General features: G+C 39.9%; 1 protein-coding gene across 4 annotated transcripts in view; it reads left to right on the forward strand.

The window, feature by feature from the left end:
* Positions 1–17,360: 17,360 nt before the first annotated feature.
* RBMS1 (RNA binding motif single stranded interacting protein 1) overlaps positions 17,361–27,150 on the forward strand; it is a 148,340-nt gene continuing 138,550 nt past the window's right edge. For 2 of the 4 annotated variants that reach the window (XM_048072270.2, XM_048072271.2), the window contains exon 1: positions 17,361–17,729. In XM_048072270.2, coding sequence (XP_047928227.1) covers positions 17,655–17,729 — 75 coding nt within the window. In that variant the 5' untranslated portion in view covers positions 17,361–17,654. The remainder of the gene's footprint in view (positions 17,730–27,150) is intronic. The other 2 variants (XM_048072269.2, XM_066999485.1) reach the window with 1 other exon arrangement.

The raw sequence follows: 27,150 nt of genomic DNA on the forward strand, positions 1-27,150 counted from the left end.
TAGTTACACACCAAGAGAGAGAGGGAAGTAATTCTGGGCCGATCATTAAAGAATTTGCATTTTTTTGATAAATTATGTTCATGTTTTTGGTGAGACGGCTGCTTTTCTCTCTTTCTCTCTCTCTCAAATAATCGGATTTCCTATGTCTTAGGTGTTGCTTTTTGGAAAAATATAGGTGTATAAAGTGAAGGTTGGTTATTCCGTATGCAGGCATTAATTCAAGAAAAATGTAAATCTGTACTTTGGTGTATCCCTGTTCAGGACAGTATGTGAAAAACTAAAAATAAGTTGTGAACAGGAGCCTTGAGCAGATTAATTTTAGTAAATGTAGCCTTAATTCAGTATTGTCACAAAAAGTTGTTTAGAAAAGAAAAAAGGTTTTCTGAATATTCTGTTCTGTTTTCTTTCACAGCTAACTTAACCTAACCACCTGTCATATTTGTAGCAGATAATTAATTTCAGAGCATACAATTAGTCTAGCTAAGAATAGTCCTTGCAGCATACTACGTTCTTATTATTTCTTTATCATGCTTCCCAGCCCATTGACTCATTACTTCTCAGCTACTACATTTACATTTTATTCTTGGTTGAATCCACAAAATAATAAAATGATAAGATAACGGACTGACACTGCTCATAATGTATTGTAATAACCATAATAAGAGGGATAATCATATCATGCTTATATTTTATGCATACTTCATCACCTTAAACTCTGATCTGTACTCATTGATGGTTTCATTTTTTTCCTTGTTTTTTCTTACAAGCATTGAATATTAAAACAAAAAAATATATTAAACAGTAACAGAAAAAAATATTGGAAAATTCAAGGACAAAGACAAAATAAGCAGGTATTTGGAAAACACTTCTAATGAGAATGTCTTTAATTAAAAAAAGGTATGTAATCTTTAAGATGATAAGCAAATTAATAAAAATCTCTTTTACTTTATAGCATATATAACAGTTAAAATGGCACTCTCATGAGAACAAAAATGCATAAACCATAGTGTACTGCTTTTCGCCCAATACATAATTCATACATGCAAATGTTCTGCAGATATTTCACTATAAATATAATTAATTGCTGCGGATTCACAGATGAGGCTGTGTGACTGTGCATGCACACATTGCCAGGCACACTCGTTTATGCTGATTTCAGGCTGGAGACTCTTGTGACAAGCATAATAGGTAGAGGGAAAAGAAAATCAGTGTTTAGAGACACACAAAGTCATGCAATATTCTTATAGACAATGCCTTACAGAAATGACAACATCCAGCAATAAATGGATGGAAGTGATCTAAGGAAAATAAGGAAAGGTCTCTCCTATGAATAAAAACATGTGCTATCTAGTATTGCATAGCATTAGCATACCGTGATTTAGAAGAATTTATTCCATTGTCACTCAACAGTTATCTCTTTATTCTATTGCTTGTTATAATACCGGGAAAACACTGAAAATCAGGGAGAAAAAGGTTTTAGTGACTGCATTTGTTAATACCTTCCCAATGTTCTGCTGCTTTTGTTATATAAATTATAAAAAGCTACAGAAAAGTTTACAGATAGTCTCGCAAAATGGAAAATTCATGTTAATAAACATAAACATAGGAGTCATTTGGAAAATTCCAAGCAGGGAGGAGCTATGTAGCTTTAGAGAAGGGAAGCACACACACACTAGATGATCTCTCTTTTCTGTTCTATATAATTTCATCACTGACAACACAAAGCAGCTGTTGGCACAATGTAAAATCAATTATGTAGTAAATAGATTTTGCTGTTATTTCATAATCTCAGTATCAACACTGTAAATATTTAATAACAATTTTGATTATTCATCTCTATTTTGCTCTTCAAATTCCTATCTAACATTGTGGATAGAAAGAAGGAGAGAAAGAAACAAAGAGAGCAAGAAAGAAAGAGAAAGAGAGAAAAAAAAAGTAGGAAATTGGAAATTGCGTTTTGTGACTTATTTCCTACGGCAATGTCATTTGTAAAGTACATGCTCTGAAGTTTCACTATGTTTCTGTCTTGAATTTACATAGGTGATCAAACTCTGAACAAAATATTGTTTTGAGTTCTTACTCTTTAAAATCAAAATAAACATCTTGATTTTTAAGCCTGTCATCAAAGTCTTACACTGCTTTCCATAGGAAACCAACAGTCCCTTTTGCATACTAATGTATTCTGTAAATAACTAGAGATCATTGTTTCCAGCCATTTCTAACAAACCTCTGAATTTATTTCAGTGTCCAAAAATCGATGCCCTAACAGATTCCTAGGATAGAATTTTTGGATTTTTTTTTATGATTGCTCTTCTATGTCCTTTTTAGACCTTTTAAAATGCATTTGATGGCTCTATTTAATTTCTTAGAATTATTTTGTTTATTATACTCGGAGATTGATCTGATCAGCATAAACTTCAGTTCCTTCTACTTTGGTATTACCCAGGAAATATCTATTTACAACATATTTTATTTTTCATGTTTTCATGTTTTATATGTTATATATATATATAACACAGGTTGAAATTTCCTTTCAAATTTGAGTACTTACTATTGGCAGATAACAGCAACTGCCATGAGTTAATAAATGATGGAACAGGACAAACAACAACAGCAACAACAACTGTTAGTCAAATTTTCTTTTCTCTTTTCTTTCTTTCTTTCTTTCTTTCTTTCTTTCTTTCTTTCTTTCTTTCTTTCTTTCTTTCTTTCTTTCTTTCTTTCTTTCTTTCTTTCTTTCTTTCTTTCTTTCTTTCTTTCTTTCTTTCTTTCTTTCTTTCTTTCTTTCTCTTTTCTCTCTCTCTCTTTCTTTCTTTCTTTCTTTCTTTCTCTCTCTCTCTCTCTTTCTCTCTCTCTCTCTCTCTCTTTTTTTCCCATTAAAGAATCTATTTTCTCCCTTCCTATTAAGTTTGAATAACCACTATTTTCTTGACTAGCTTCTCTAAATACTAAAATTAAGAACTGGAAATGCCTGGATTTTTTTGTTTGTTTGTTTTCTATACAGTATTTGCACTGTCTGTGCTGTGCAGTGCTGTTTTGCTTGATAGTTTCTCTGGTTTATGAGGTTACTGATGTTGTCTTCATCTTTAGAAGCTTAAGCACAACTTCCAAAAAGTATATGGGAACACATATTCAGTGAATCTGCTCTGCTTACACTGACACTTCTGACACAGTATCTTTTAGAAGAAAATCCCCATTTTCCTGAATTGTTACTTCAAGACAAAAAAGATTTTCAGTCATTTCCCTGTAGCCTATATAACATAAATAGTACAAAATGCATCCAAAACAAATCTCAATGTTTGCTGAAAAAGCAAAGTAAAATTTTTGTCACGTTCTCTTTCTCCGTCTGCTTCTCTGAAAAAAAGGGAAGAAAATCTTCAAAGTTTCCAGTGAAATAAAATCCTACCTATTATTCTTCAATACTCAAAAGCTTACTTCAAGTGTAGATGTGTGGGAACATATTTTGTCCAGCAACATCTCTGTTCTTGCTATAAAAAGTTGCTTACTATCATCTTTTCTTACAAATTGACTCCCTGCAGGCTTTTCTTGTATATTCTCAGAAAAGCTGTAATACTTGCTTGTCTGCCTGTTCCAAGTTTGCAGAATTTGTAGGCTAGTATCCTACTCATTATCTCAAAAGGTTTCTTAAGAACTGCTTAATTATTCCCATCTTGTCATCTATTTTTTCAGTTCTTTAATTGTCTCTAAAAAATCCACCCTACGTGCAAGTTAGAATGACCTCTCTCTTTTGAAAATGTTTTAGAAAGCAATCACAGCTCCTTCCTTTGATGGAGTCTTTGATTATGGTTTATTCTTCTTTGGTCACTGCAGATCTCAGTAGGATTCTAAGAGGTCACTTGTCCTTAATAAACAACAAAATCAAGGTGCTGTAGCTAGCAATCTTAGCAAAAAGTTGAGGAGTGAATGGGCAGAAAGACAGATCTGCGTCTCTTCTAAAAAGATCTTTTTCCAATTTGGGTTCATCAGGTTGCTCTGTCAGAGAGTTACTGTAGAACCAGTGGGGACATGGAGAGGCTTTCCTCAGGAGGTGTGAGTGCTTGGAGAACCCACAGCAATCATGAGAACAAGATTTAGCAAAGATTCACAGATCATACCCAGGGAGATGCTAAAACTAACATGCTCAGAAAGTATATATTTTCTTTGGTTTGACTTCATCGGTTTAGCTCATTACTGTGCTATGCTGAAGCTGAGCTATTCCACTGAATTAAAGTATGGGTAGTAACCAGGAACACAAGTTCATTGTTGCAAGATTGCTCTATAGAAGAATTGTCTGTGTATATTAAAAAATAAAAACAAAAATTCATACTACCACCATTCAGATATGAGGATTCATCATGGTCTATATAATAGGTAGATTCAGTAAAGTTACATTACTATTGTTTTATCATACGTCTGAATGAACCCATTACAAACTCAAAGACAGATAGAGTATAGCAGCACTGATCCCGTCATTCTTGGTGCTTGGTACTCGTGCTGGTGAGCAACATTCTCTCTGAAGAACCTTTACACACCTTTCTACCTTTCTAATAGTTTGGATGTTGTCGGGAAATAGTTCCTGCAGTTGCACCACGTGTGCATCCCCTAATAATTCTTGAAGTTGGTGCCGAAGATGGCTTGAAGTTAGGGAGGAAGGCAGAAATCCCATTGGTCAAATTCCCAAACAGGTTTTGTGAGACTCAGATGAATAGAAAGGGAAGCAGGAAAGAGACAGGGATCTGTGCCCCCAGGGAGGGAGAGGCGGCAGGATGAGCTCAGCAGGGAGCAGTCCTGTTCAGCCTGCCACTAGGCAGTCGGCAGGCAGACACGGGCTGGTCAGTAAGCACTTTCTTGATGAAAAACCAGTGAATACCACTTGCTGAGACAGTAGTCAGTCAGAGGAGTGCTGTGGAGATAATGTCGGGAAAGAAGAATGGCTGGGAACACAGTGGGAACAGGCTTCATTATGCTGCTTGTGCAGTCACAAGGGATATGGAGCTGGGTACCTGGGGAGGAGACTTCCAGGGCACGAATGCAGAGGAAGTCAGGCTTCGTTAGTTGGGTTGTTCGTGGGACACTTTGAATTTGATTTGGATTTTGTTCCAATATATGCCATAACTTTGCTCTGAAGAATTTCTCTATTTTGTCTTTTTTCTCACCACTTTCAAATGCCTCCGCTTTGCAGGAAGACAGATTTGCCATTTTTCTTTTATATCGAGAGGTGACTATGTAAAAATTCCTCTGGACTTCATCACTTGAATTCTTCCTACAAATTAATTAATTAATGTTTGGATCTCTCCCATGTATGGAAGCATTACGTGTACTTACTTCCATAGCGTGCTGTATGATTACTCTGCTCCAGGGCCTTCAGGAAGTGCTCTGCAAATGAAATTGTCCCTGAACATTTTCTGAGGGATGCTCTGGAAGCCATTAGTAGAAGGAAGTGGGCCGAGGACAGCTAAAACAGACAGAACAAGTATTTTACAGCTTGAACAAAGAGGCAGAGGAGCTGTAATAGATTTACGCCCTCTGTGTCATTTATTGTCATTTATCTTACATGTTCTGACACAGACACACTAGCTTTGAGTTACTCGGGATTTTGCTTTCAATCAAAGTCAAAGCCACGTACTTTTCAGCACTGAATGCTCACACGCTGCTAAAAGGGCCCTCTATAGCTCTGAAGAGAGGTCTGCACCAGGCAGCTGTAAGGTTCTTCATCATTGAAGTGCTGTTATAAGCTAAAAAGAAAGTAATGTACCTTAAGTATTAACAGAAATTTCTCTTTATCCTTGAGAGTGTGGAGGCATTGCCCTTGTTCAGAAAGATTCCTATTGTGGTAGATGAATCATTATAATTACTTCTTATAGGTTATCATTAAATTATGCTAGAAATTCCTAGTAGGATGGCCAGGATAATGCTACGGAGAATGAAAGCCCTTTCATTCTATCCCCTCTTTACTTGCTCCTCGGAAGATCCCTGGGAATCTTTCTTTGTTGAAAGAAAGCACACCAGAGTCAGCATTTTACCCCTCCGTCCATGGACTTCCCTCATGGTCAGATGGAGGCATTCATTTTGCTCTCAAAAAAAAAAACAAAACAAAACACCATATTCAAAGCATTCACATTCATTTTAAAAGGATATTAAATGGAATATATGTAGCTTGGTTTTCGCAACTGTTCCTTCATTTTAGTTTCCCTGTTTATCCCATCTGATCCATGCCCGTGATAGTCTGAAGTTTAAGCCTTCAGGAGATAGAAATTAAACATCTTATACAAAGCATCAACTGCATATAACAAATAATAACAATGACTTAGCTGGGAGATTAATCAGTTCCTCAGTATTATCATACCGTACCTATTTTTCTTTATGTGTGTCTTATAAAATATATATATATATATATTTTTTTTTTCACTAAGGTCATACATTTGTTGCATGATTTCTGCTAAAATATTTACAAGGCAAGTATGTCTCTCCACTTTAACAGTTTAATACACACTACTGTTGAAATTAAGGGGAAACACCACTAGTTGAGCATAGACTTGTTTTGTTTAACTTTTTTAAAAAACATCAGAAGTTTACATCTGCTTTGTATTCAGATACTACCAACATTTTCTCTCTTGTGTTTGTTTGCATTTATAATTTCCTGGGACTTCTTGGTTTTTGCTGGCACTGGAACTGGAAGCACCAAGATGCCACGATAAGGGTTGTTTATGCAATACTTTCCGCCTTACCAAATCCAGGAAATGCTCAAAAGAGTACAAAAATTTCACAAGCTTCATAGTCCAAAACTGTTCAACAATACTCTTGAACTTTCTGGATGCTAATGCCAACTGACCAGTTTTTTGACGTTTGCCTGCCACTAGCACAGTGCCTAAGACAACGGCACTTTGTCCTTTTGAATCGTTGGCTGTCCTTGAAAACTTAAATTCTGTGCTTACTTATCCTTTCAAAAAGACAACCAAAAGATTCTTTGCACTGTTTGTTCAATGTATCCCAATTCGTGTCATGGAAAAACCATCTCAGGAAGTCACACAGTTTTCGACTGAGCTCACTAATTCTTTATGGTGTGATTGATGGCAAGGCAGATAGGACCAGGCACTGTTGTTAATCTTCCACAAGTGCAGAAGAATTGTCTAACACGATAGCTTGGAAGGAAAAGTACCTCTGTTCTTCCCTCATTTCCATAGTTTATATATAAGCAATGTTCAACACAGTGTCCTCCATTGCTGTGAGTGTGAGTGTGTGGTGTAAAAAAGCAACAGACACCCCAGGTTGCTTCTTTCAGGGAAGAAATAGGTTGGGAGAATTTGGAAGTCCACGGCAAATGATTACTGTGAACACAAGTGCTGAATACCAGCATCTATCAGCAAGACTTAAAAGACTCTCATTCTGATATACGCTTGATGGAGTTACATATATACATACATGTATATACATGTATATATACAAAACATAGGAATATCCAGTATTTTAGAACAGAGGTATTTTTTACCTATGCATGTTAATCAGAGGCAAGGTATGATAGGGTCATTACACAACCTAAGAGCAGATATTGCAACTTCTTTTTATAACCCCAATAGATTAGTTTTTTATCTCTCCACCTGAGAGAGAATTGGGTCCGATTTAGGTGCATTTGTGAGCATGTTCAAGGAAAAAAAAAAAAAAAAAAGGAAAGCAAGGATTCATAGCTGGCAAACTTACAAGGGAAAAAAAAGTTTTCATCTGTAACTATCAGAAAACAAAGTCCAGAGCCAAAAGCACAAGAGTCTGAAGGTTTTCTTGCTGGAAGAGGGAGTCATTACAACAACACATGAGAATATAATAGCAAAGTGACAGGGAGGAAAGAAAATAACTTCTTCCATCCTGTGTGGGCTAGGTGCATAAATTAGAAGCCTGCAGCTTGCTTGGATTCTGTGCTCTTTCTTCTTGGTAGCCAGTCTATTCCCAGAGGGATGGAATCTCAAGTCTATTACATCATTTTCCTCTTTACTGGTAAAGAGGAAACTCTTCATAAGTCTCATTAAGAATTTTTTCTATATGAGATGAAAGTGATGCCTTAGTGGCTTCTATACGTTTAAGACAACAGCTAGCATAAGTGATCCCATCTCTCTGATTCCTCAGGGATTTAAACTAACCTAATAGGATTGGAGTTGAGAAAAAGGGTCAGGGGTGTGGAGACAAAAAGCAGCTGGGACAGAAGTACATACACAGTTGTGAAAGTAAAAATAATTGGGTGACTATCACACCATGAAAAGGGCTATTCATAAGAATTGGATCATTACAACACAGCCAAACCCAGACAACCTACCAGTGTCAAAAGATGTGTAATGTTTACTTCTTAGCAATAAAATAAATGTTTTTCATGAGATGTGATCCTTCCCAAGCAATGTTCTCAGTTTCCTGAGTGTAAAAAATGGAGGAAAAAACGAGCCATAAAAATTGACTTCTGGATTTGAATCGTGCCACAGTTGCATGGTAGACTGAAGAATGGGCATCATCATCGTCTTGTCTGTAAACATCTGGGTGGAGAACTGTGAGTGAAGCCATGTCTTATCTTTTCCTTTGATAAACTGAGGAAACTAAGCTCCAACATGAAATCAGATAACAATATTCTTCATGTGAATTCGTAATCCCTTGTAATTTTAACTCTGCTCCCTCTTAGAGAAAGGCTCCTCCTTGTCTGGAGGCCTTTCAGACCTGTGGTCTTGGAGCAGACCCCAGTCTGAGTTGAAGAAATCCATGTCTATTCCTCCAAGAATACCTATGTGCACATAGATGCAATCACATGCTCCCAGCCAAATCGGTACATAAGTGCATCTTGCAAAAAGACTCTGTACTGAGATGTGCTCTTTTAGGAGTATCTTTGCCCTCTAGTATATCATTCAGAAATTAATATATATCTTACTATATCTTGCTAAGAATGTACTATAAGTGGAAAGAAACAAAGAATACTTTTTAGGAATCCCAAAAGAAGAAATAGAAAGAATGAAGCAGCCTATCTACTGATTTTCAAATCTATATTTACAAAAGATTTTTTTTGACCAGTAAGAAGAATCTGTACATCATACTAAAGATTTACATCCCTGTTCAAAAGCTTGCATGTATGTATTGTAAGCAATCTGGTGAATTTACATTAGTCCTATTCAATATTTATACAAATATATTACTAATGACTCATTTAATTTTATTACTCCTTTTTTTTGTTTGTTTGTTTGTTTTCACAGTTTGATTTTACTTCTTTGTAGATGTTCTGAATGCCTGACTTGATTTTAAGATGGTGAATATATCCAGAGCTTGTCAGAAAATCGGGAATCAAAAACCATCTAACATTCATGCTATTCAGTGACAGTGATTAAAACAGAAAAATATGGAAGAAAAATATGGAAAGGTGGAAGGGCTGAATACGATCAAATATGTCAGTTACTTTTCAACATGGCATGCCTTATTTTTCTTTTTAAATACAGCCAAGGAAAAACAAAGGAACACATTGAACTTTAATCAGCATGCAGAGTTGCAGTTGTAACAGGCTCTAACTTGTTATTAACCCAACCACTGTCACGGTGATCAGTGGAAAGGCCAAAATCTGGACAGGCTTTCAGAGAACACTAAACAACGCAGTTGCGAATGAGCCAGGAGAAGTGCAGGTCCAGGAGGTCTGCTGAGAGGGGTGGGATGGGTCCCGGGTGGGATGGGTCCCCTGGGAGCCTGCAGCACTCGGTGGCGGCGGCCTGGTGTGCGCTCTGCCTTTTGCCCTCAGCCAGAGCTTCCTACGTGGCTTACAGCAGGTCGGCACGCTTCTGGCCTGGGCCGTGCAGCTGCTCCCCGGTTGTCACAGGTTCGTTGGGTTATGCAGAGGAGTCTTGGGCTGTAAATAGCCTCCAAATTGTAATAAACTAAAACCTAGAAAACTTTGTGCATTCCTAGCGTGAATTCCCAGCATTTTAAACCAGACGTTATAAAAATATGAAAATCCCAAGCCATAAATCCTAAAGATGATTGCTAGGGTTTGAAAACACTTGCTAGTCTCTAAGTCCTCTGAGGAAAAACTGATGAACATTCTTCATTGCTAGAGATGTGTTGATTACAGCTCAGGCTTTGGCTTGTTTATTTACAGTGTTTTTAGGTCCCCTAGGAGCATATTTTTGGTGGTTTGATGCCTTTGTGCCTCCCCTAGTGAAAATGGAAGCAAAAGTGCATCAATTTATACAAAAATGAATCAAAACTCATAAAATGATGCAATAAATATTGCTAGCATCTGACAGGAATATTATCCCACGATCAGTGAGTACATTCTTAGGTTTCTCAGTGGATTAAAGCCCCAGAGACCAGAAATGGAAATGCAATATCTTTATTTGGGTAACTTTCCAGCAAAATAAATACGCATTGGTTTATAAAGCCTTGTTGAGAAACACAAGATCTGGAAAGAATTTTTAATGCTAAGATCTTTTAGCATATCCATTATACTTTAGCATATATCTCAAATAATTGTTTGATAGCAGAATGTTTCTGACACGCGTGAAATCCTAAGGAAGAGAAGAACCAGAGTAAAACAAAAATCTGATCTCTAGCACGAAAGTGTGAGCATTACTGCCTGCGCTGAACACAGAAAAATAAATGAAGTTGCACAACTCAGCTTTGTCAGTGCTGCATCACTTGAGAACTATTTTAGCAGGGAATTCTGGGGCTTCCACAGCAGGGTCATCAGCAAGAATGAATCACCCACCGTGACTCCGCTGAGCATCTGGCATTTCATCTAGAAGACTGTGAGAAGACAGAAGGGGATTCAAAGCCAAGGAGGAAGCTTCCATTTCACAGCAGATCAAGGGTGATGACACTTCAATGTCTTTTTTATTAATTATGTGGTAGAGACACAACACCTATTAGCTCTGAAGAAATATTTCACTGTAAGCATTAATTTGCATGTACCTTGGTCTGAGTGTTCAGCATCTACAAATAGTTTGTGAAAAGCTAAACATGACAAAATATGAATGAAGCTCAGATAATATGTGAGCTAATTCAAAATGGCAATGTGTTGTGGTCCTTTTGTGAGAAAAACATTTTCTCCATGTGAAGAAAATCAAGTAAAAATAGCAAAGACAGATCTGTTGAGGTACATAAAGTTTAGGGGGGTGGGTTGTATGGCAAAGGATTTTTAAAATTTATTAAAATGCCTTATTCTCTGATTTTATTAAATTACAAATTTAAGGCATGAAAAGTGTTGAACTTGATATTTGTACAGGTAACAGAACCTCCGTTCTTTGACTTAACCTGCTTTCTTATGGAAAGAAGGCTCAAGCAATGGTTTTATCTGCTCACCATCTCCTTCTTAGTCCCTTACCCTGTTGTAGCTTTTGAAGCCTTTGGGCAATTTCAATCAAAGGTAATAGTGGAGCAGAGACAGTCATAGATAGGATGGTCTGAAAAGCTGCATGAAAATCAGTAGCTGAGAAAAGGTGAGGAAGCTGCTGTTCTGCTTGGGAGCGCAGCAAGTGGAGGTCAGCCTGGGCCAGCTGGCCAGCCAGTGCTTGAACAAAATCATCTGGTCTGTATGTACAGCCCTCTCTTTGACTGAGCAGAGGGTAAGGGACAGTTGAAGGTATTGGAAGGGTGATGGAAGGAATAGGTGGTGTCTGAGACATCAGGAAGAGTTGTTGGATATCTCATAAGCTGCAGAACTCATCTAAAATACAACCGCGTTTGGATTGGAGGGCTTGCACTTCATACTTGGGAATAGTTTTATTCCAGAAATAAGAAAGTGTAAGGAGATTTTAGAATAGAAGCCCAAAGGACATATTCTCCACCTTTTATTCAGAACTTGCTTAAGATATACCTCCAGACAGTGTAAAATGTTCCTAAAGTCTGTAGGAATAAGATGTCAGTTATCTATGTTTATTGAACTTCAATTTTTGTTTGTGTGAGAGGAATAAAATGTTTGTTCTGAATTATCCATGAATATTTAAAATCAATAGTCTGAATTCAGTCAGGACCAACTGCCGCTGGTTGGTCAAGCTGGTAGAGAGATACCCACAGGAATTCCTATTCTGCTGCACCCAAAGCAGGCTGGCCTTGGTGTCTTCCCCATCTGCTCTTAGAGAATGCAAAAGAATTGCAAACACTGCCATGAAACTGAGGAAATTGAAAGGGAACGTCATCATGAAAGAATCATAGCTGGTCAGCTTTTTATAGAGGCATGATTATTCTCTTCCTCGTTCATCGGCTTGCACAGTGAAGACAGTATTGCTAGAGAGACTCCAGGCTGGTTAGGAACGGCAAGGAATGGAATTTTCTCATAAATAATGTATGAAATAAGTTGGATTTTTAACTACCTCCACCTCTGATGTACGTACTCCTACAGTATAGCTAATTTTTGCTGTCAGTGAGAAGGTGATTTAAATAAAAAGTACATGTAGTGAATAGCTATATAGAGGTGGACCAACAAGAGGTGCTTTACAGGTTTTATGAAGAATACTGGAAAAAAAATATAAAAAACCAAACAGTTGCTGGTATAATGCAATCATCTTTATTAGCTAGGCATCTTAGGGTGAAGTAAACCAGAATACAGAAAAAAAAAAATCAGAACATGTAGTGCTTTTATGAGAAAGGATTCTCTCAGACCTATGTAAACATGAAGAAAAGGTTACTGCTGGCAATCAGTGTAACTGAACTCATGGTGATACGTTTAGCTGCGAACACAGCCACGATTTCATGAGCAGTCAGTCCAGCTGCATCCTTTGTTGTCATCCATCACCGATAATGGCAGCACTGCCTGATGTACATGAAACTTCATTAAAAGCCTGAAAGTATGTTAAATACCGATACGTTAGTGCCTGCTAAATACTTCAGCTGAGCAACCTTAAAATAGTGCCTGGCCTTGTACGTTTTATAAAACCAAATTGCACTGGCTGCAGCTGTCAGGAGCAGCTGACCCAGCGCAGTACAGGGCTCAGCTGTAAGGATAAACAAGGGCATGCTACATTCAGCGGTGTTTCAGTGAAATGTCATTAAATCATGGGAGCTACTGTAAAAATACAGAATTGTAGCCACTCTACTGAAATAAATATTTAAGAAATTGCTGAAAGAGTTAATAGCCACTAAGTCTAGAGAGTTGATTTAATTGATGGAAACAATCAAGTGCTTTTCATCTTGGTGGCCCATTAACAATGGTCGTTTATTTAGCCTTTGTGCTTAAGAGTGTGGCCTACTGCGACCTGAATTGAAGAGGCTTTCATTTGTGTTGCAAAGCAGTCAAGGCCATATGATGGGGCTAAGGGTGGCATTACAACAAGGAGATTTTGCAAGTAATTGGAACAGCGTGTGTTGGGGGTGAGGGGAAAAGCAAAGAGGTTATTGGTCGAGAGCTGAAATTTAGCTTCATTTCTGGAGCCCTCATTCACCACTCGTAGGCATTAAACAGATCTTTGGTTTATTGTGTGTGTGTGTTTGTGAATTAGGACTTGGCACCTGGCTTCTCTGCATCCACTGGTGATGCGCTGCCATTGCTTCTATTTTTTGTGCTACCTTTATGGGAGGGCATTAGGCAGAGTCCGAGCAAATTATTCCTGAGCCTCGCATTGCCTGCAGCCGGACTGGACAAGGCAGACAAAGAACAGAAGAGGGTGAATGTTTGACACAGTTTGCAAACTGGGGAAGTAAGGCACAGGGTAATTGAGTGACTTGCTCACCCTCTCACACACATTCTGTGGTAGATCTGGTAACAGACAAAGCTCTCCCAAGACTCGAGCTGGTATCTTGACCAGAAAATAAATCCTTGTTCAAATATTCCTGACTGTGTCAAAGTAATAACGATTTCAGCATAAACATGCCTGTCTCTTTCAGCCTAAACTAGTGTGAAGACCTAAATTGGTGCCGAGTACATCAGTTCACGTAGTTCCTGGAGTGAGGTGAATTAAATATATTTCATTTCTATTCTGCATTGCATTTGACTTTTTCTGCCTTAGGGTAGAATTCCTAATGTCTAAAGTAATCTGCAAAGCTTAAATGGGATTTCTCATCCAACGCCCCTAGAGCCAGTGGATAACAATTGATTGGCGTTAACCAAGCTGCCCTAAAACTCCTCTGACACAGCAGCACACAGAGCGCTTCTCAGGCTTGAGCGGCAACAACCCAACCGTGTTTTCATCATATTTTCATCCGTCCAGACCAGATGAGTTAGGCCATTGCTATGATAAGGAAAAAATACAAAAAAAAAAATCAACCAACCAACCAACCAACCAACCACCAATATTGTCCCATCGATAGTGAAATCTGGCATGGTCAAAATCATGGATTACTGTTTTCCCTAACATTGACAAAGCCACAGTACATTTGTGTTGGTGTGGTCTGTAGGAAGGCAGTTTTCTAAGCAAAAAAACTCTTTTTGTTGTCCTACTGGTTATCCGCTAGCCTTCTTCAGTGTTTACTTTCCTTCTTAATTCCACACTTTGTGTAGTGTGTAAATGAGGGAAGCATTTTTAACCTTGTGAGCATTTGATTACGAAGGCAAGAGTTAGTACTGCCAGACAGTGTAAGCAGTTTTAATTTAGAAGTGTTTGTTTGCCCTTGCTGTGAACACGGAATAAGCAATTAAAGGCAAACATTACCATCAGTATAAAAAGTTAAGGAATCAGTCACTTGGTTTTAAGTTTCTACTGCAATTCCATCCTGTCTGTGTCACACAGCTTGCATTCCTATCACTGAGTTGACTGAATAATCAATGTATTAATAAGGTACAAGCAGAGACTGCTCTGAGCAATACTAAATTAAGATCGTTTTGCCCAAGAATTCTTCACTGTTCTCTTCTTAATAAACATTTTCAATACCATTTAAAAAATGGCATAAAATAACTGTAACTGAGGCTCATGCAGATGATTCCGATAATTCTATTTTCTATCCTCATTTTAATAAAAACTGAGCAACATTTGCATATTCTCATTAACTGTCAGTGGGATCACTGCGCCATAAAAGTTTGCAATAATTAAGTCGTGGGCTTAATTTTTATATTTACAGTGATAAATATTAAACTATCAATTTTGACCAGCTTTAATATCAGCTTAGCAAAATGAATCAAAGCAGATATTCCAATGGAAGTGGAACTTGGATAAGAAAACACTCTGGTTGAAAAAGGATGTAACCAAACTGGCTTCACCCTTACATTAACAGATCATTTTTGGGGATGAGATTAAGCTTTAGAGCAAAAGACTCAGTTTGGGAATGTACTAAGTCCCTACACAGAGTGACTGGGAAGGAACTTGGAGCTCAGCTTTAGCTGTTGCAGTTGTAATCAAATACTCTCTTAGCCAGATTTCTTCTTTCATCACTTTCGGGAGCCGTTGTGGCAGAGTGCATTGCTGCTCTTCTCCCTGGCAGCCATCAGCCCTTCTCAGTAACTTGACACAATTAAGCTGGAGACTGTTGCAGTTGTAAATGCTGGAACGATATAGACTGCATTTCCCCCTCTCCTCATTTCCTAGAGGTTTTTTCTTCTGGATGCTTCTCTCCCCATTCATGATTGCACAACATCCTTATGACAACTGCAGGAGTTGTTTATATGAAGTTGGATTCTAGGAAAACACTCTTCTATTCCTAGCCATTTTTAGTACAATGCGTGTTTTCTTTCAAATCTCTTTCATACTCTTTCCTTCTGCTCAAGGAAAATCCCCACAAAGTCAATCCATCAACTACTGGTCTTTATTTCTTCTTCTTGCTTGTTCTGTTTTTCTCAGAAAGAAACTAAGTGTACTAGCACCCGTAACCTGTCAGCTCAAGAGAGGCCAGCATCACATTCTTTGTAGTTCAACCGAGAACTCCAGACCACAACTTGGCAGTTCCTAAAGCAATCTATAACAATCTCATCACGTATCTGGGCTGTGGCAACATATTTCCCCGTGAAGCTGTGAAACTTCATTTCTACTGTCCTCTCACCATGCACTGCCCCGGAGCCATGTTACCTTGCATTCTTCAGATATAATTGCAGCTTGTACGCTTTTTCCACTGCGTAAACGCCAGTATAGTCAATTGAAGGCAGCTGATTTTGGCCATGGCCATTCCAACTTTTGCAGATACACATTCTCAACCCTCCCACCTATGTGATATTTCTCTTTTGCTCAGCTTTTCCCCAGCTTTAATCTCTGTCCCTCCCACAGGAAGTTACCGCAGTGGACACAAAAAGATTACCATCTCTTAGCCTTTTTTGTGCTCCCCCTTCTTTTCATAGTTATTCTAGTCATGTGTTCACCTAAAACAACCAGGCAAACAAGAAACAAACCCCAAACCTCCCATGCAGCTTTCCTGGAGAAAAAGCCCTCTCCTAAAGACGCAGGTAGTCTTTTAATCTGTGTGGCCTATAAAGGACATACACATTTCCTCCCTGGAAAAAAACTGTAACGAGATCTTAATGGCTAGCCAGGTAAGCTGCAATGTCACTTGGATCTGCAGCTCCCTGTCATTGCTCAGCCTGCACCAGGGATTCATGGCTGCAGAAACGCTGCCTTTGCTATTGCACTGGGATGCACAAATCCCTAAGTTTCTAAATCCTTCTTTCCGCTATTGCCGCATTTAGCTTGGTTAACGCTAATATATTCCGCAGTTTTGGTGAACCTGGCATGTATGTTTTATTAATAAAACAGCACAGCGAGACAAAAATGACTGTGATTAATGTGACAAAGAAATGGCATCTGCTTAATATTGTGGGCTCAGTTTATCATCGGGTAGCAAAGAGCCACGGTTGTCAGAGGTAAGCGCGCTGGGCCAAGTGTATTACAAATAACGGCAGATTGTGGTGTGCTGCTGGTCCCTGCTTCTGATGCTTGGGAGATTATCTTGTAGAGAGGAAACCCAAGTGAAAGAATTGTAACTCTTATTGACTACAGGAGGATTTTTTCCCGTTGGAGAAGGAGGCGTACTCAGCACAGCTGGCAAAAGTACAAACGCAAGGACGCGCCGTGGACCAGACGGAGCACTCGGTCTGCTCTTGCGGCTGCTGTTCTCTAAACTGATTTTAGCACTGCAGTCCCTCCTGCTGCCGGCAGACAAACGGACCCTCCGCTGCCAGGCAGACCCGAAGCCAGACGTACTTTTCCCAAATCGCCTCCCATTCTCCGCCGAGCCGCACAAAGAGCCGCGGCGCTAACAAAGCCCCCGGCTAATTAGGTCAGAGCCGCGCCGGCTGCGACCACCGCCCCCCTCCGAGCAGCCGGAGCCCCCCTCAGCTTCCTGCCACGGCCCGGCCCGGCTGCCAGGCGGCTCCCCCTGCCCCGGCCGGGCCCGGGGCTCTCCCGGCGGGCGCCGAGCGGGGCCAAGCGCCGCCCCTCGCCCCCTCCTTCCCCCGTCCCCTCCCTCCCTCCCTCCCTCCCCGCCGCCGCCGCCAGCCCTGCCCCGCCGCCTGGCACCGCCGCCGCTCCGCCAGCCGGCCCGCCGCTGCTCGGCCTCGGCCGGGCGGGGACTTGGCAGCGACTCCCGGGGCCGGAGGGAGAGCAGGGAGAGCGCCTGCCCCCCGCTGCCCGCTCCGCTGCGGCTTTTGGGCGGAGGAGGAGGAGGAGGAAGGTCTGGGCTCGGCCGAGGAGCAGCCGCCGCCGCCAGGGAGGAGAGAGACGGAGAGGCGGCTGGAGCCCCCCAAAGTGCCCCCCCGTCCCTGCGCTGCAGGCTACATTTCCAGCTTCATGGGCAAAGTGTGGAAACAGCAGATGTACCCCCAGTACACCACCTACTACTACCCCCAGTATCTGCAGGCGAAGGTAGGGCACGGCGCGGCGGCTGGCCCCGCTCCCGGGCGGCCGGCCGGGGGCTGGGGGGTGGCGGTCACCTTACGGCGGGGGACGGGGACAGGAAAGAGCCCGCAGCCCCTTCCTGCCCGCAGCCCCCCCCTCAACCGGCCCCGCTCCTGCCTGCGCGGCCCCGAGCTGCCCCCTCGCCTTCCTCCCGCCCTCCTGTTCCTCGCCGCTCCCGGTGGCCTCTCCCCCCCGGCCGGCCCGCTGCCAAGCCGGGCCCCAAACTTCACCCGGCGGGCCCCAAAGCGGGGCCCCAAAGCTCTGGGGGCCGGGGCCGGGGCCGGGCCGCCCCCACGGGCCGCGGGTGGCAGCGAGCCCCGCGGCGGTCGCCGGCTGGGTGCTCGTCTGCGGGCTCGGAGCCTTGTGGCAGGCACAGTTCAGGAAAGCGGCTTCAGAAGGGGTCAGGGAGCCGGCTGGCGATGGCTGGAGCTGTGCGCGCTTGGCTGCTGGTTGCAGGAGAATTGATTTGGGGAGTTCTTGTGGTGCTTCTCCAGCTCTTTCTCTCTCTCTCATTTTTTTTTTTCTTTCTCCTTTGAGTCTGTAAGGGCAGCCAGCCCCACTGCTCTAGAAGCATCATACTGCAAACTGGCAGATGCAGAGGTGGTTGCATCAGCTGTCTGGAACATTTAGCATAAGCCTCTCCAACCACCAGTGTCACTCCTCACAAATCAAAACAGACCCATATGAGGCTTCAACGTGTGAACTTTTTTTTTAGAGGTTATAACTGTGGTGTGGTTTCCCTCTTTTCTTTTTTCTTCATTTTACTTCTTTTTTTGCTATTGAAGTGCCCAGCCTCTGTGGCAAAAAGAGGACAATTCTCTTCTCCTCTTTATCTGCACCTATGATAGGCTTCTGTTTATTGTGCCCTGCGTTACTGTATCGTGAAATGTAATTTATAGTGCTTGGCTGAAAAATAAATTCAGTTTGACAGTCATGAGACCTTTTACAAGTCAGCAATGAAGAGGCTTTGAAATGTGCTTTCATATATAAAGAAATTGACAGGAATAAGATGAAGGTCTTTAGGTGATCTGATGCGACTAATTAGCTCTTAAATGTGTAACTGGCATCAGGCTAGATAGCGGAGTATGTAGCCATTTAAAGATGATGCTGCAGAGTAGTCAGTTTGGATACGTATATTTCAATGTGTTTTTTTAGGAAAGGTACAATGCCTGACAGAGCCTTTTGCATCTCTCAGCTGTATGACTATATAAATACTCTCAAATGAAAAAAATGTCTTTGTTCAGAAGCGTTTACTTTTGTGATTTTCTGTGGCATTAGTAAGTTACAAACCAAGTACATAACATTGAATATACATAAAGCAATGTCACTTGGCTTTTTTGACCTGTAAATAATTGAAGAGGGAGACAAGCTGTAATAGCTTACTGTAGTTATTAGAATATGATCCTAGAAATCCATGATCCTATGAGAAAGCTTGATGGACCATCTTTTGAAAATGTTTCCTGTACAGATAATTTAATATTGATCCGTATTACAGTCAATGACATCTTCAAAACGTCTTGCAGTCTTTGCTATAAAATTATACAGCCTGAAATCACATTACTTTGTGCTCTCGCTCTCCCTGCTGAAACACAGACATTTAACCTACACACATGAAATCAAATGTTTGGGATCCAAAGCTTCCTATTGTAAGAGATCTTGATTTTAAAGAAGAAATAAAAGAAAAAAGATGGCCCCTTATTGTAGATAGAAGGTCTAGTAACCAAGAGTTTTGATATTGCAGTATGCAGAATTCAGTAGTATAAGAAATCTCCTCGTTATGGATCCTGTCTGAACATATAAAAAAAAATCATTTAATTCATCATTTTCACTTGTTTTATTCTTTGGGTCCTAAAATGAACCATTGTCCATTACATGAAATATTTCACTAATTCTGGAGGTTGGTTTTTATCAAACACAAATTGTGATAGAACTGAGTAGCCTTTGCTGAATGTATGATGGGTGATGGTACATGATCATACTGAGGGAAGGAAGAGATTTTGAGACTAGAAGTTTTGCTTCCCGGCTTGTCCTTATTTAAGTGACGATGGAAAATCTGCTGACTAATAAGCCACGAATCGATAATTAGGAGATGACAGGAGTTGCTTGAAGATGGATTTTTTTTCTGTAGAGAGTTTAGAAAATACCCATTAGAAATTGCATGCATTGCTAATGGTTCTTTGGGGTGAAATGTTGGTATGGTCAACTTTTAATTGCTACAAAATATGTTAGAGATTTTAAAAACAGATTTTGTGTTTATCTGTTATGATCTTCACAATCTTATTCATGAAGTATTCAGGCTGTTTCAGTCATATTTTCTGGGAGGAAATACAAACTTTTGTCGTGATTCAGCACCTCCCTCCCACTGGGAGTTCAGCATTAAAAGACATTAGGGGAACCATGGACTTAAATAAAATGAACAAAATAAACACTGGAAGTAGGTGTAAGGCCTTTAATATGAAAAAAAATAATTATGGCAATGGAAAGAGAAAGTTTGAAATGGTTACACGTTAAAGCTTTTAAGACCTTCATTTTCTGGGCTGCCACAATTTTTGCTCTGTTTTACTCAATGTTTGACATACCTATTTTGTGTGTGTGTCTTCTAATAAATGTATGCTTTAGGACAGCTCCTGTATTGCAACATTGTTTGGTGTATCAGAGAGCATCAAAAATACTTTCCAAGTACAATGGATGTTTCTTCACTTCTGATGAAGAGATCGTGTATGTCAACATTTAGAAAATGATGCTAATTAAAACGTATACATTTTCCCAATGCTTAAAGGCCTCTCTGACTAGGAGTAAAAAAGACCCAGGTGTGCTCAGCAGAGTGATGTAACATTTAGCAAGGCAGTTAAAGTGCAGATAAGCAAATATAAATGTACATTGCTAGGCCACAATCTGTTTGTTTTGGTCAAGTTAGAAATATTAGTGAATTTCTGCTTTGTTTTCCTTTACCTGGATATCAAAAGGAATTCAGAGATGCAACGGACACAATGATTTACAAATAAATCGTGCTAACTGCCTGTGTCACTGGTTTTTCCTTGGACTGTAATGTGACAATAGAGCTGTCTAATTCTAGTGATAGACTTCAGTATCATAAAGCAAATTTCTTTGGATAAGAAAGTGTTAGTAGAAAAAGGCAATGTTTCCTATGGATAGCATGATTTATTTAAAGTGCAGGCATTTCATAGTGATGGATAGTATGTGATAGCTGATTTTTTATTTTATTTTTATTTTTTGTATGGCATTGAATTAGAACAACTCAGAAGAAATGAAATCTTGTGAATTTTGCTAAGCTACCTTACAGTGTGCTTCTACCTCCGTAATTTGGTGGCTGCATAGTCAGTACGCTGGCAGCTCGGAAAAGAACTAATATTTCCAGAACTTTGTCGAGGTTTGTAGGCAGTTCTGCAGACTGATGTAAACCTGTAGTGAGCAGGCAGGTTCTGCCATGTCAAAAACTTATTTTCAGGCTGCCAACATCAAATTTTAAGAGGGGAACGCTGAGTTTTTCTGCAAACCTGTTGATGGCAGAGTAAGTGGGACATCAGTTAAAAGAGAACTTGCGGTTGTAACACTACAAAGCAGATATGAAACTTTCATATGAGGAGACACTGGGTAATTCACAGTTTAGTGTCCCAGGTATGAAGCTAAGAGACTGATGTAGGAGCTGCTGGTTCTAAAGCAGAAGCTGTAGGACCCTCTAATGGTTTGCTGCTCATGAACGCCTTTACTCACAGCTTTCTGTGCCCAGCACAGGTCTGTTGCCCTTTAAAGAATTTTACTAGCTTTTGAGCTGATTTTAATCAGTGTAAATGATTACTAATTCTAATCAGTTTGGTTTAGATTTATTCCGTATGCACTATGACTGCAAAATTTGTACACAGTGAAAGACGAGTCAGGTTTATAGTAACACAGAGAATGGGTGAATCTGTTTATAAAGTCTGATAGAAATGTTTTGCACGCTTTGTAGCATGGGAAGTTATTTTAATTGTCCATAATTCTGAATCTCTCTGATTCTGGAATGGGTTTGGAAATCCATTGAGGTGGGGGGAAAAAAAAACAGCACAGGTTAGCTGCTGGCAAACTGTTTTTTTTTTTTTTTGTCTCCAGACAGATATCTAATCCTGTTAGCCTCATTAGTCTCTTGAATGTGTTCTCTCCTATTCCTGCAAGGCTAGGATTTTATTGTGTCCCGTAGGTGTAACTGCCCAAAGAATTCCTTCAAAAAGTGTACCACATCATGGAAGAGAAAGAAATGTAAATTATAGGAATTTTAAGAAATACTTGAGAGCGATAGGTGATCCCTTCAGCTCTGTAAAATAATCTCAGGGACGTAAAAAAACGGAAAAGTGAAGAGTGCTTCCCAAGGACAGGTTTTCTCTTCTCCCAGACATCCCAGGCCAGAAGTGGCAGTGCTTGTTTGTATCCATCTGAAAGGCTGCTGACTTTTTGTCACTGATCACAATGGTTCTTTTATGTATTTGTCCAAGCTAGCTTAGTGTGAGTGGAAATCTCAGTTCTTGTCCCAGTTAAAGCTCCTTTTAACTTTTGAAGTTTAGTTTGTGTAGCTTGCTGTGAACTAGAAATGTGTTCTTCAGCAAGTATTTCTAGAAACTATTGCTAAGATAATTCTTGTATTTTCAGATGTTGAATCCTTTCTAGAAATGGATCATGCAAAGTTTGTCCATTGCTCTGCACGTGTTTGTCCTCCTTGCTTTGAAATACTCCAGTTTTCCCTTGAATTATTCTGTTACAGGGCCTCTCTTGAGATGTAATGGCAGATTAGCCTGATGGGCAAATACACATTAGAAGCAGGATGTAACCAGATATATTGTTAATAGCAATAGCTTAAAGGGTGAACCCAGATGTTCCACATGGCATTGTTTGGTGGGTTCAGGAGGACATATGCGAATGTATCGTGTGTTAATGTACATCATTGCTGTAACTTTATAAATCATGCTGATGATGGTAAAGATGCACTCAGTGTAGACGCGCTTCATGATTTTTGTCTTGAAGATTGACTTCATTGAAGTTAGCACGAGTTTTGCCTTTGATTTTAGATAAGCAACGTTTTATTCTCTAGGAAATTGATTCATTCGTGGGATACGCTGACCATGCTTGATTTGGAGGTGATCTGCAATAACACGATATTCATAATCTTCATTTTGAAGGAGTGAAAGTTAGGCAGTATGGCATGTAGATGGTGTGATGGGGGCTGTAATCAAGAAGTGGTTGCAATGGCAGCTGCTTAAGTTATGCTGATTTTGTATTTTTTTCTAAGAAATCTTTTTAAGAGAGGTTTTAAAAAGCCATGACTTTCCTCCCTTAATGCAGCCTCCTTAGGGGGAGGAATTGTATAAATATACATGCACTTAGAGGCTGAATTTGCAAATTACAAAAGAAAAAATATTTTCCTCACATCATTAATGGTAGAAATGACAGATTCTTATTAGCTTTGTAATTTCAAGAAGTTTGAGACTAAACTCATCCCTGGAGTACGCTGTGCTTGGGGCTTAATTTGATACTGCATGATTGGCCTCATTTAACAAATGTCAACAAAATCTCGGTCCCTCTTCTTGATTCAGTAGTAAATTTACTGCTGATGTATGAGTCAGATCTTGAGTCTGGTAATATTATGGGATTGACTTTTACACATACGTGATAAACCAATATATGAGTTGAAAAAGGCTTGAAAAACTTAGTGTAGTTTTCGTTTTGTGTTTGGTAAATCCCCCAGGCACCAGGTATATTCCAAAACTGTGTTCAAATCATTTTTTTTCAGTGATCAGGGTCTATGAAGTAAGTAGGCAACAACTGTAGGAGATGGGAATTGTACAATATGTCTGATGTGTACTAGTGCATTTTCTAGCTTTGTCTTCAATGCAGTATCCCAAGGCAGTCATGAAAAGCATGCAATAAGTTTGTGGGGAGAGATGTTAAATTTCTTTCAATAAAAGAGTTCTTTAAAGTATGTTTTCTTTCACAACTTTACTGTTACTCATGGTAATGACTGTAGTTTTTTCTGATTACTTGCAGACCAGAGTTGAGCATGCTGTTTAGGTTCTTGCCCTGATTTGTAAAGGGGAACCCCACACTTCAAAATACTTTGCTTCTACTTCAGGGATAAAATTGCAGGTCTCAGAATCAATGATGAAATTTTGTGAGAGTAAATTTCTAAGTTTCCACTTCATGTTGAAGGAACAAAGAAAAGATTTGCAAAATTATTGAAATTTTCTAGTGAAGAATAATACATGTAGTAAAGCAGCGTTCATTTATAATAGTTTATTAAAACTATTTTTTCTATTAAAAAAAAACAACGAACAATTCATTTCAGAAAAAAATGCCTATATATATATATATTCACCCCCCAAACAACAATAAACCTGTCAGAATTTTTAAGCTGCTTTGAAGTCTAAGCAAGAATGTGTGCTATCAATGTTGATACTAGATCCATCACTCTTACTCAGAAACATAATTGATGCTACTGATTCAGTGCTCCTAATGAAGAATGCTTGATTGTGATATCAATAAGGAGGTCTGAACAAAGGCATGGTAATAAACTGGAAAATAAAGCTTGGTACAGTCGCATATTTCAGTTGCAGTCTTCCAAATACGCATAATCAAGAACTGATAACAATTCAAAAATTGCTTTTCATGAAATGATACTTTTGGTTTGAGAAAGTTTCAAGATACATGCTGAGACTTAGCCAAAAACGTGCTACAAATGATATACTCATTTTTTGTTGTCGTTGTTGTATTGTGTGTTTCCTATGGCCAGTGCAAAGCAGTGATCACAACTATTTCTACTGGAAAAGCACCTGCTCAGTCAAATAAATGAACGATGTCGGACAAAGATGCTGATAAAGATTGGTTTTGTCTGAGTTTAATTCATTTCAGCCAAAATGCAGGCACATAATAGATTCAGATCATATTTAGTGTGCCTAATAGGTGATAATAATTATCTGCCTTCATGTACTTGCTTAGTCTCCCTCAACTGAAAATACTGAGACTTGCCTTTAAATTTAATTTGGTTAAGATCTAAGCTGAATTATGTTATCTCATAATTGAGGGAGGCTAAGAGCTTGGACATGGATGTAATCAGGTACCATGGCTTACATTTTTTCATGGTAGCTTTTGGGAAGCTATTGTGCTCTGTTCATGGTCTGAGACCATATTTAGTCTCAATTGCTCTGACTTGATGAAAACATTTCAGAATATATTTTAGCTAAGTTTCTGAAATGTCAATGTATGGATGAGGCCTGTGAGAAGTGCTTTGTAACCATTCCAAGTAGATGCACAGAGGGCACTGATGCGAAACGCAACCCAAAGTGTGCAGGGTGACTCCTGCATTGAGAGCGAAGTATTGATCTGCCATCCCGAAGTGGAGTGAATGGGCTTTACTTCGTGGATTTTACAGGTTAAGAACTGAATTCCCTTGCTTGTCTCTTGGCAACATACGCTGACACAATTTCTATGGCAGTATATAGGCTGTGGTAGTATCTGTGACCTCTTCCATCCCTCAGGCCATAGCTACATAATCACTTTAATTTCACATAGCTATGCACAGCAGCCAAAAAGGGCAGCCTTCTCTTTCCCCATTGCCCCGAGCAACTCATTCCTGTCCCTTCCCTTGCGCTGGCACTAGCACTCGTGTGGTCGGTCGGTGAGCTGAATCAAGAAACAAGTCTGGCTGAAAACTAACCCCAAGTGCCCCAAATATAAAGCATTTTTGCAGTGGAGCCACCAATGAGATACACAAGGAGTTTGAGATTTGCGATTTACTGTGGGTGAAGTTGTCCCCCTGAAAGTATTCCCTCTTGGGTCTCACATTTGTGCAACAAAATGGTGGTGCTTGCTTCTCTTAACTAAAAGGTTTTCCATGCCCTTAGCAGAAAGGGTGAAAGATCCAAGCCAAAGGAAGATGCAGCATAGCTCCGCAGATTGCCTATATATGCAGATAGCTGCTAGCATCATTTTAATACGATTTTATTTTCTCTTTTACTGTTTTAAATTGTGTTAGGTATTGGTGCACTGAGTGTTAAAAATCATTTGAGTATGTGTTTCATTCTTACAACCAATGAATGTGGAAGAAAGTGTGAACTAAGTTGCTGACTGGGCTTAAGTTAGGTACAGGCCTGTGTGAAAAGAAAGAATCAAAGGTAAATGGGACTTCCAGAGGCCTTGTAGCATAATGTTACATCTAACTTTCCATTTTCAGCACAGTGCAACATTGATATTTTATTTCATTCTGGGGAAGGAGGGGAGAAGGCTGGCACTCCAAATTAGCAGCAGCTGCAGAATTAAGACAAGGGTGTTAGTGACTCATTTGGAAAAGTACTAGCTAAAACATTCTGTCTCCTAGAAAAAACATTTAGAAAGGGTTTATGATATAAACTTTGAATTTCATGAATAGTGTCTGTGACCTTCTGGTTTCCTCCAGGTAGCTTTTGTGATTAGTAACCATTTGCTTTTGACAATTGCATTTTATAATGAGGGGAATACACGGGGATGTTTTGGAGCAGGGAGCATCTCTGTTAATGGGGTCAAAGACTCCAGAATGCCTCTTACGTCTTTTCAGCTAGTCAGCCATCCAAAGGTTCAGATTCTTTGGTTGTTCCAGGTAGAAGGAGAAATTGATGATAGTTTTTTCTTTGACCTAGCTGAGTTACTTTGATCTATCAAATACTGAGGAGGGGGGGGAGGATGGTGGCTTCCCTCACCCTACAGGCTGTGCTGCCAGAGCACATTGCTGGCTTGTGCTCAACCCCAAGGTCTGTTCCAGCAGAGCTGCTCCCAGCCTGTCTCATTGCAAGGGACTCTTCTTTCCCAGGCGCAGGACTTTCCATTTCTTTGATATAAATGTGTTAAGCAGGCCAGTTGCAGGATAGACTCCTGAGGTGCTCCACTTGTTACTGGCCTCCAGGTAGAGCATGACCCATTAACTGAGATACTCGGGGCCTGACTGTCCCATTAGTTTCATTCCCACCTAGTTGGCTGCCCATCCAGACTATAATGTCCAAGCTTGGGCACAAGGGTATAGTGCGAGACAGTGTCAAACCCGTACCGAAATCAATGTGAATGACATTTGCTGCTCTCCCCTTGTCTACAGATTCAGTAATTTTCTCAGAGAAGGGAATAGTCAGTAGGACGCAAGACTCTGCATGCAAGTTGTAGCATAAGAAAATGAATTAAATATGAAGAATTTTTATTTCACCATAAGGGTGTCAAAGCAACTGAACAAGTGCTGAGATAGGTTGTGGTATTTCTGTCTTTGCTCAGCCTGATCAAGTTGAGGCTGTTCTCGTAGGGAAGTTGGGCTAGATGACCTCCAGACATCCCTTCCAAACTGAATTAGTGTGTGATTCTGTAAGGTAGGCCCTGATAACTG

Source organism: Anser cygnoides, chromosome 6 (assembly GCF_040182565.1).
Source record: "Anser cygnoides isolate HZ-2024a breed goose chromosome 6, Taihu_goose_T2T_genome, whole genome shotgun sequence".
NCBI lineage: Eukaryota > Metazoa > Chordata > Aves > Anseriformes > Anatidae > Anser > Anser cygnoides.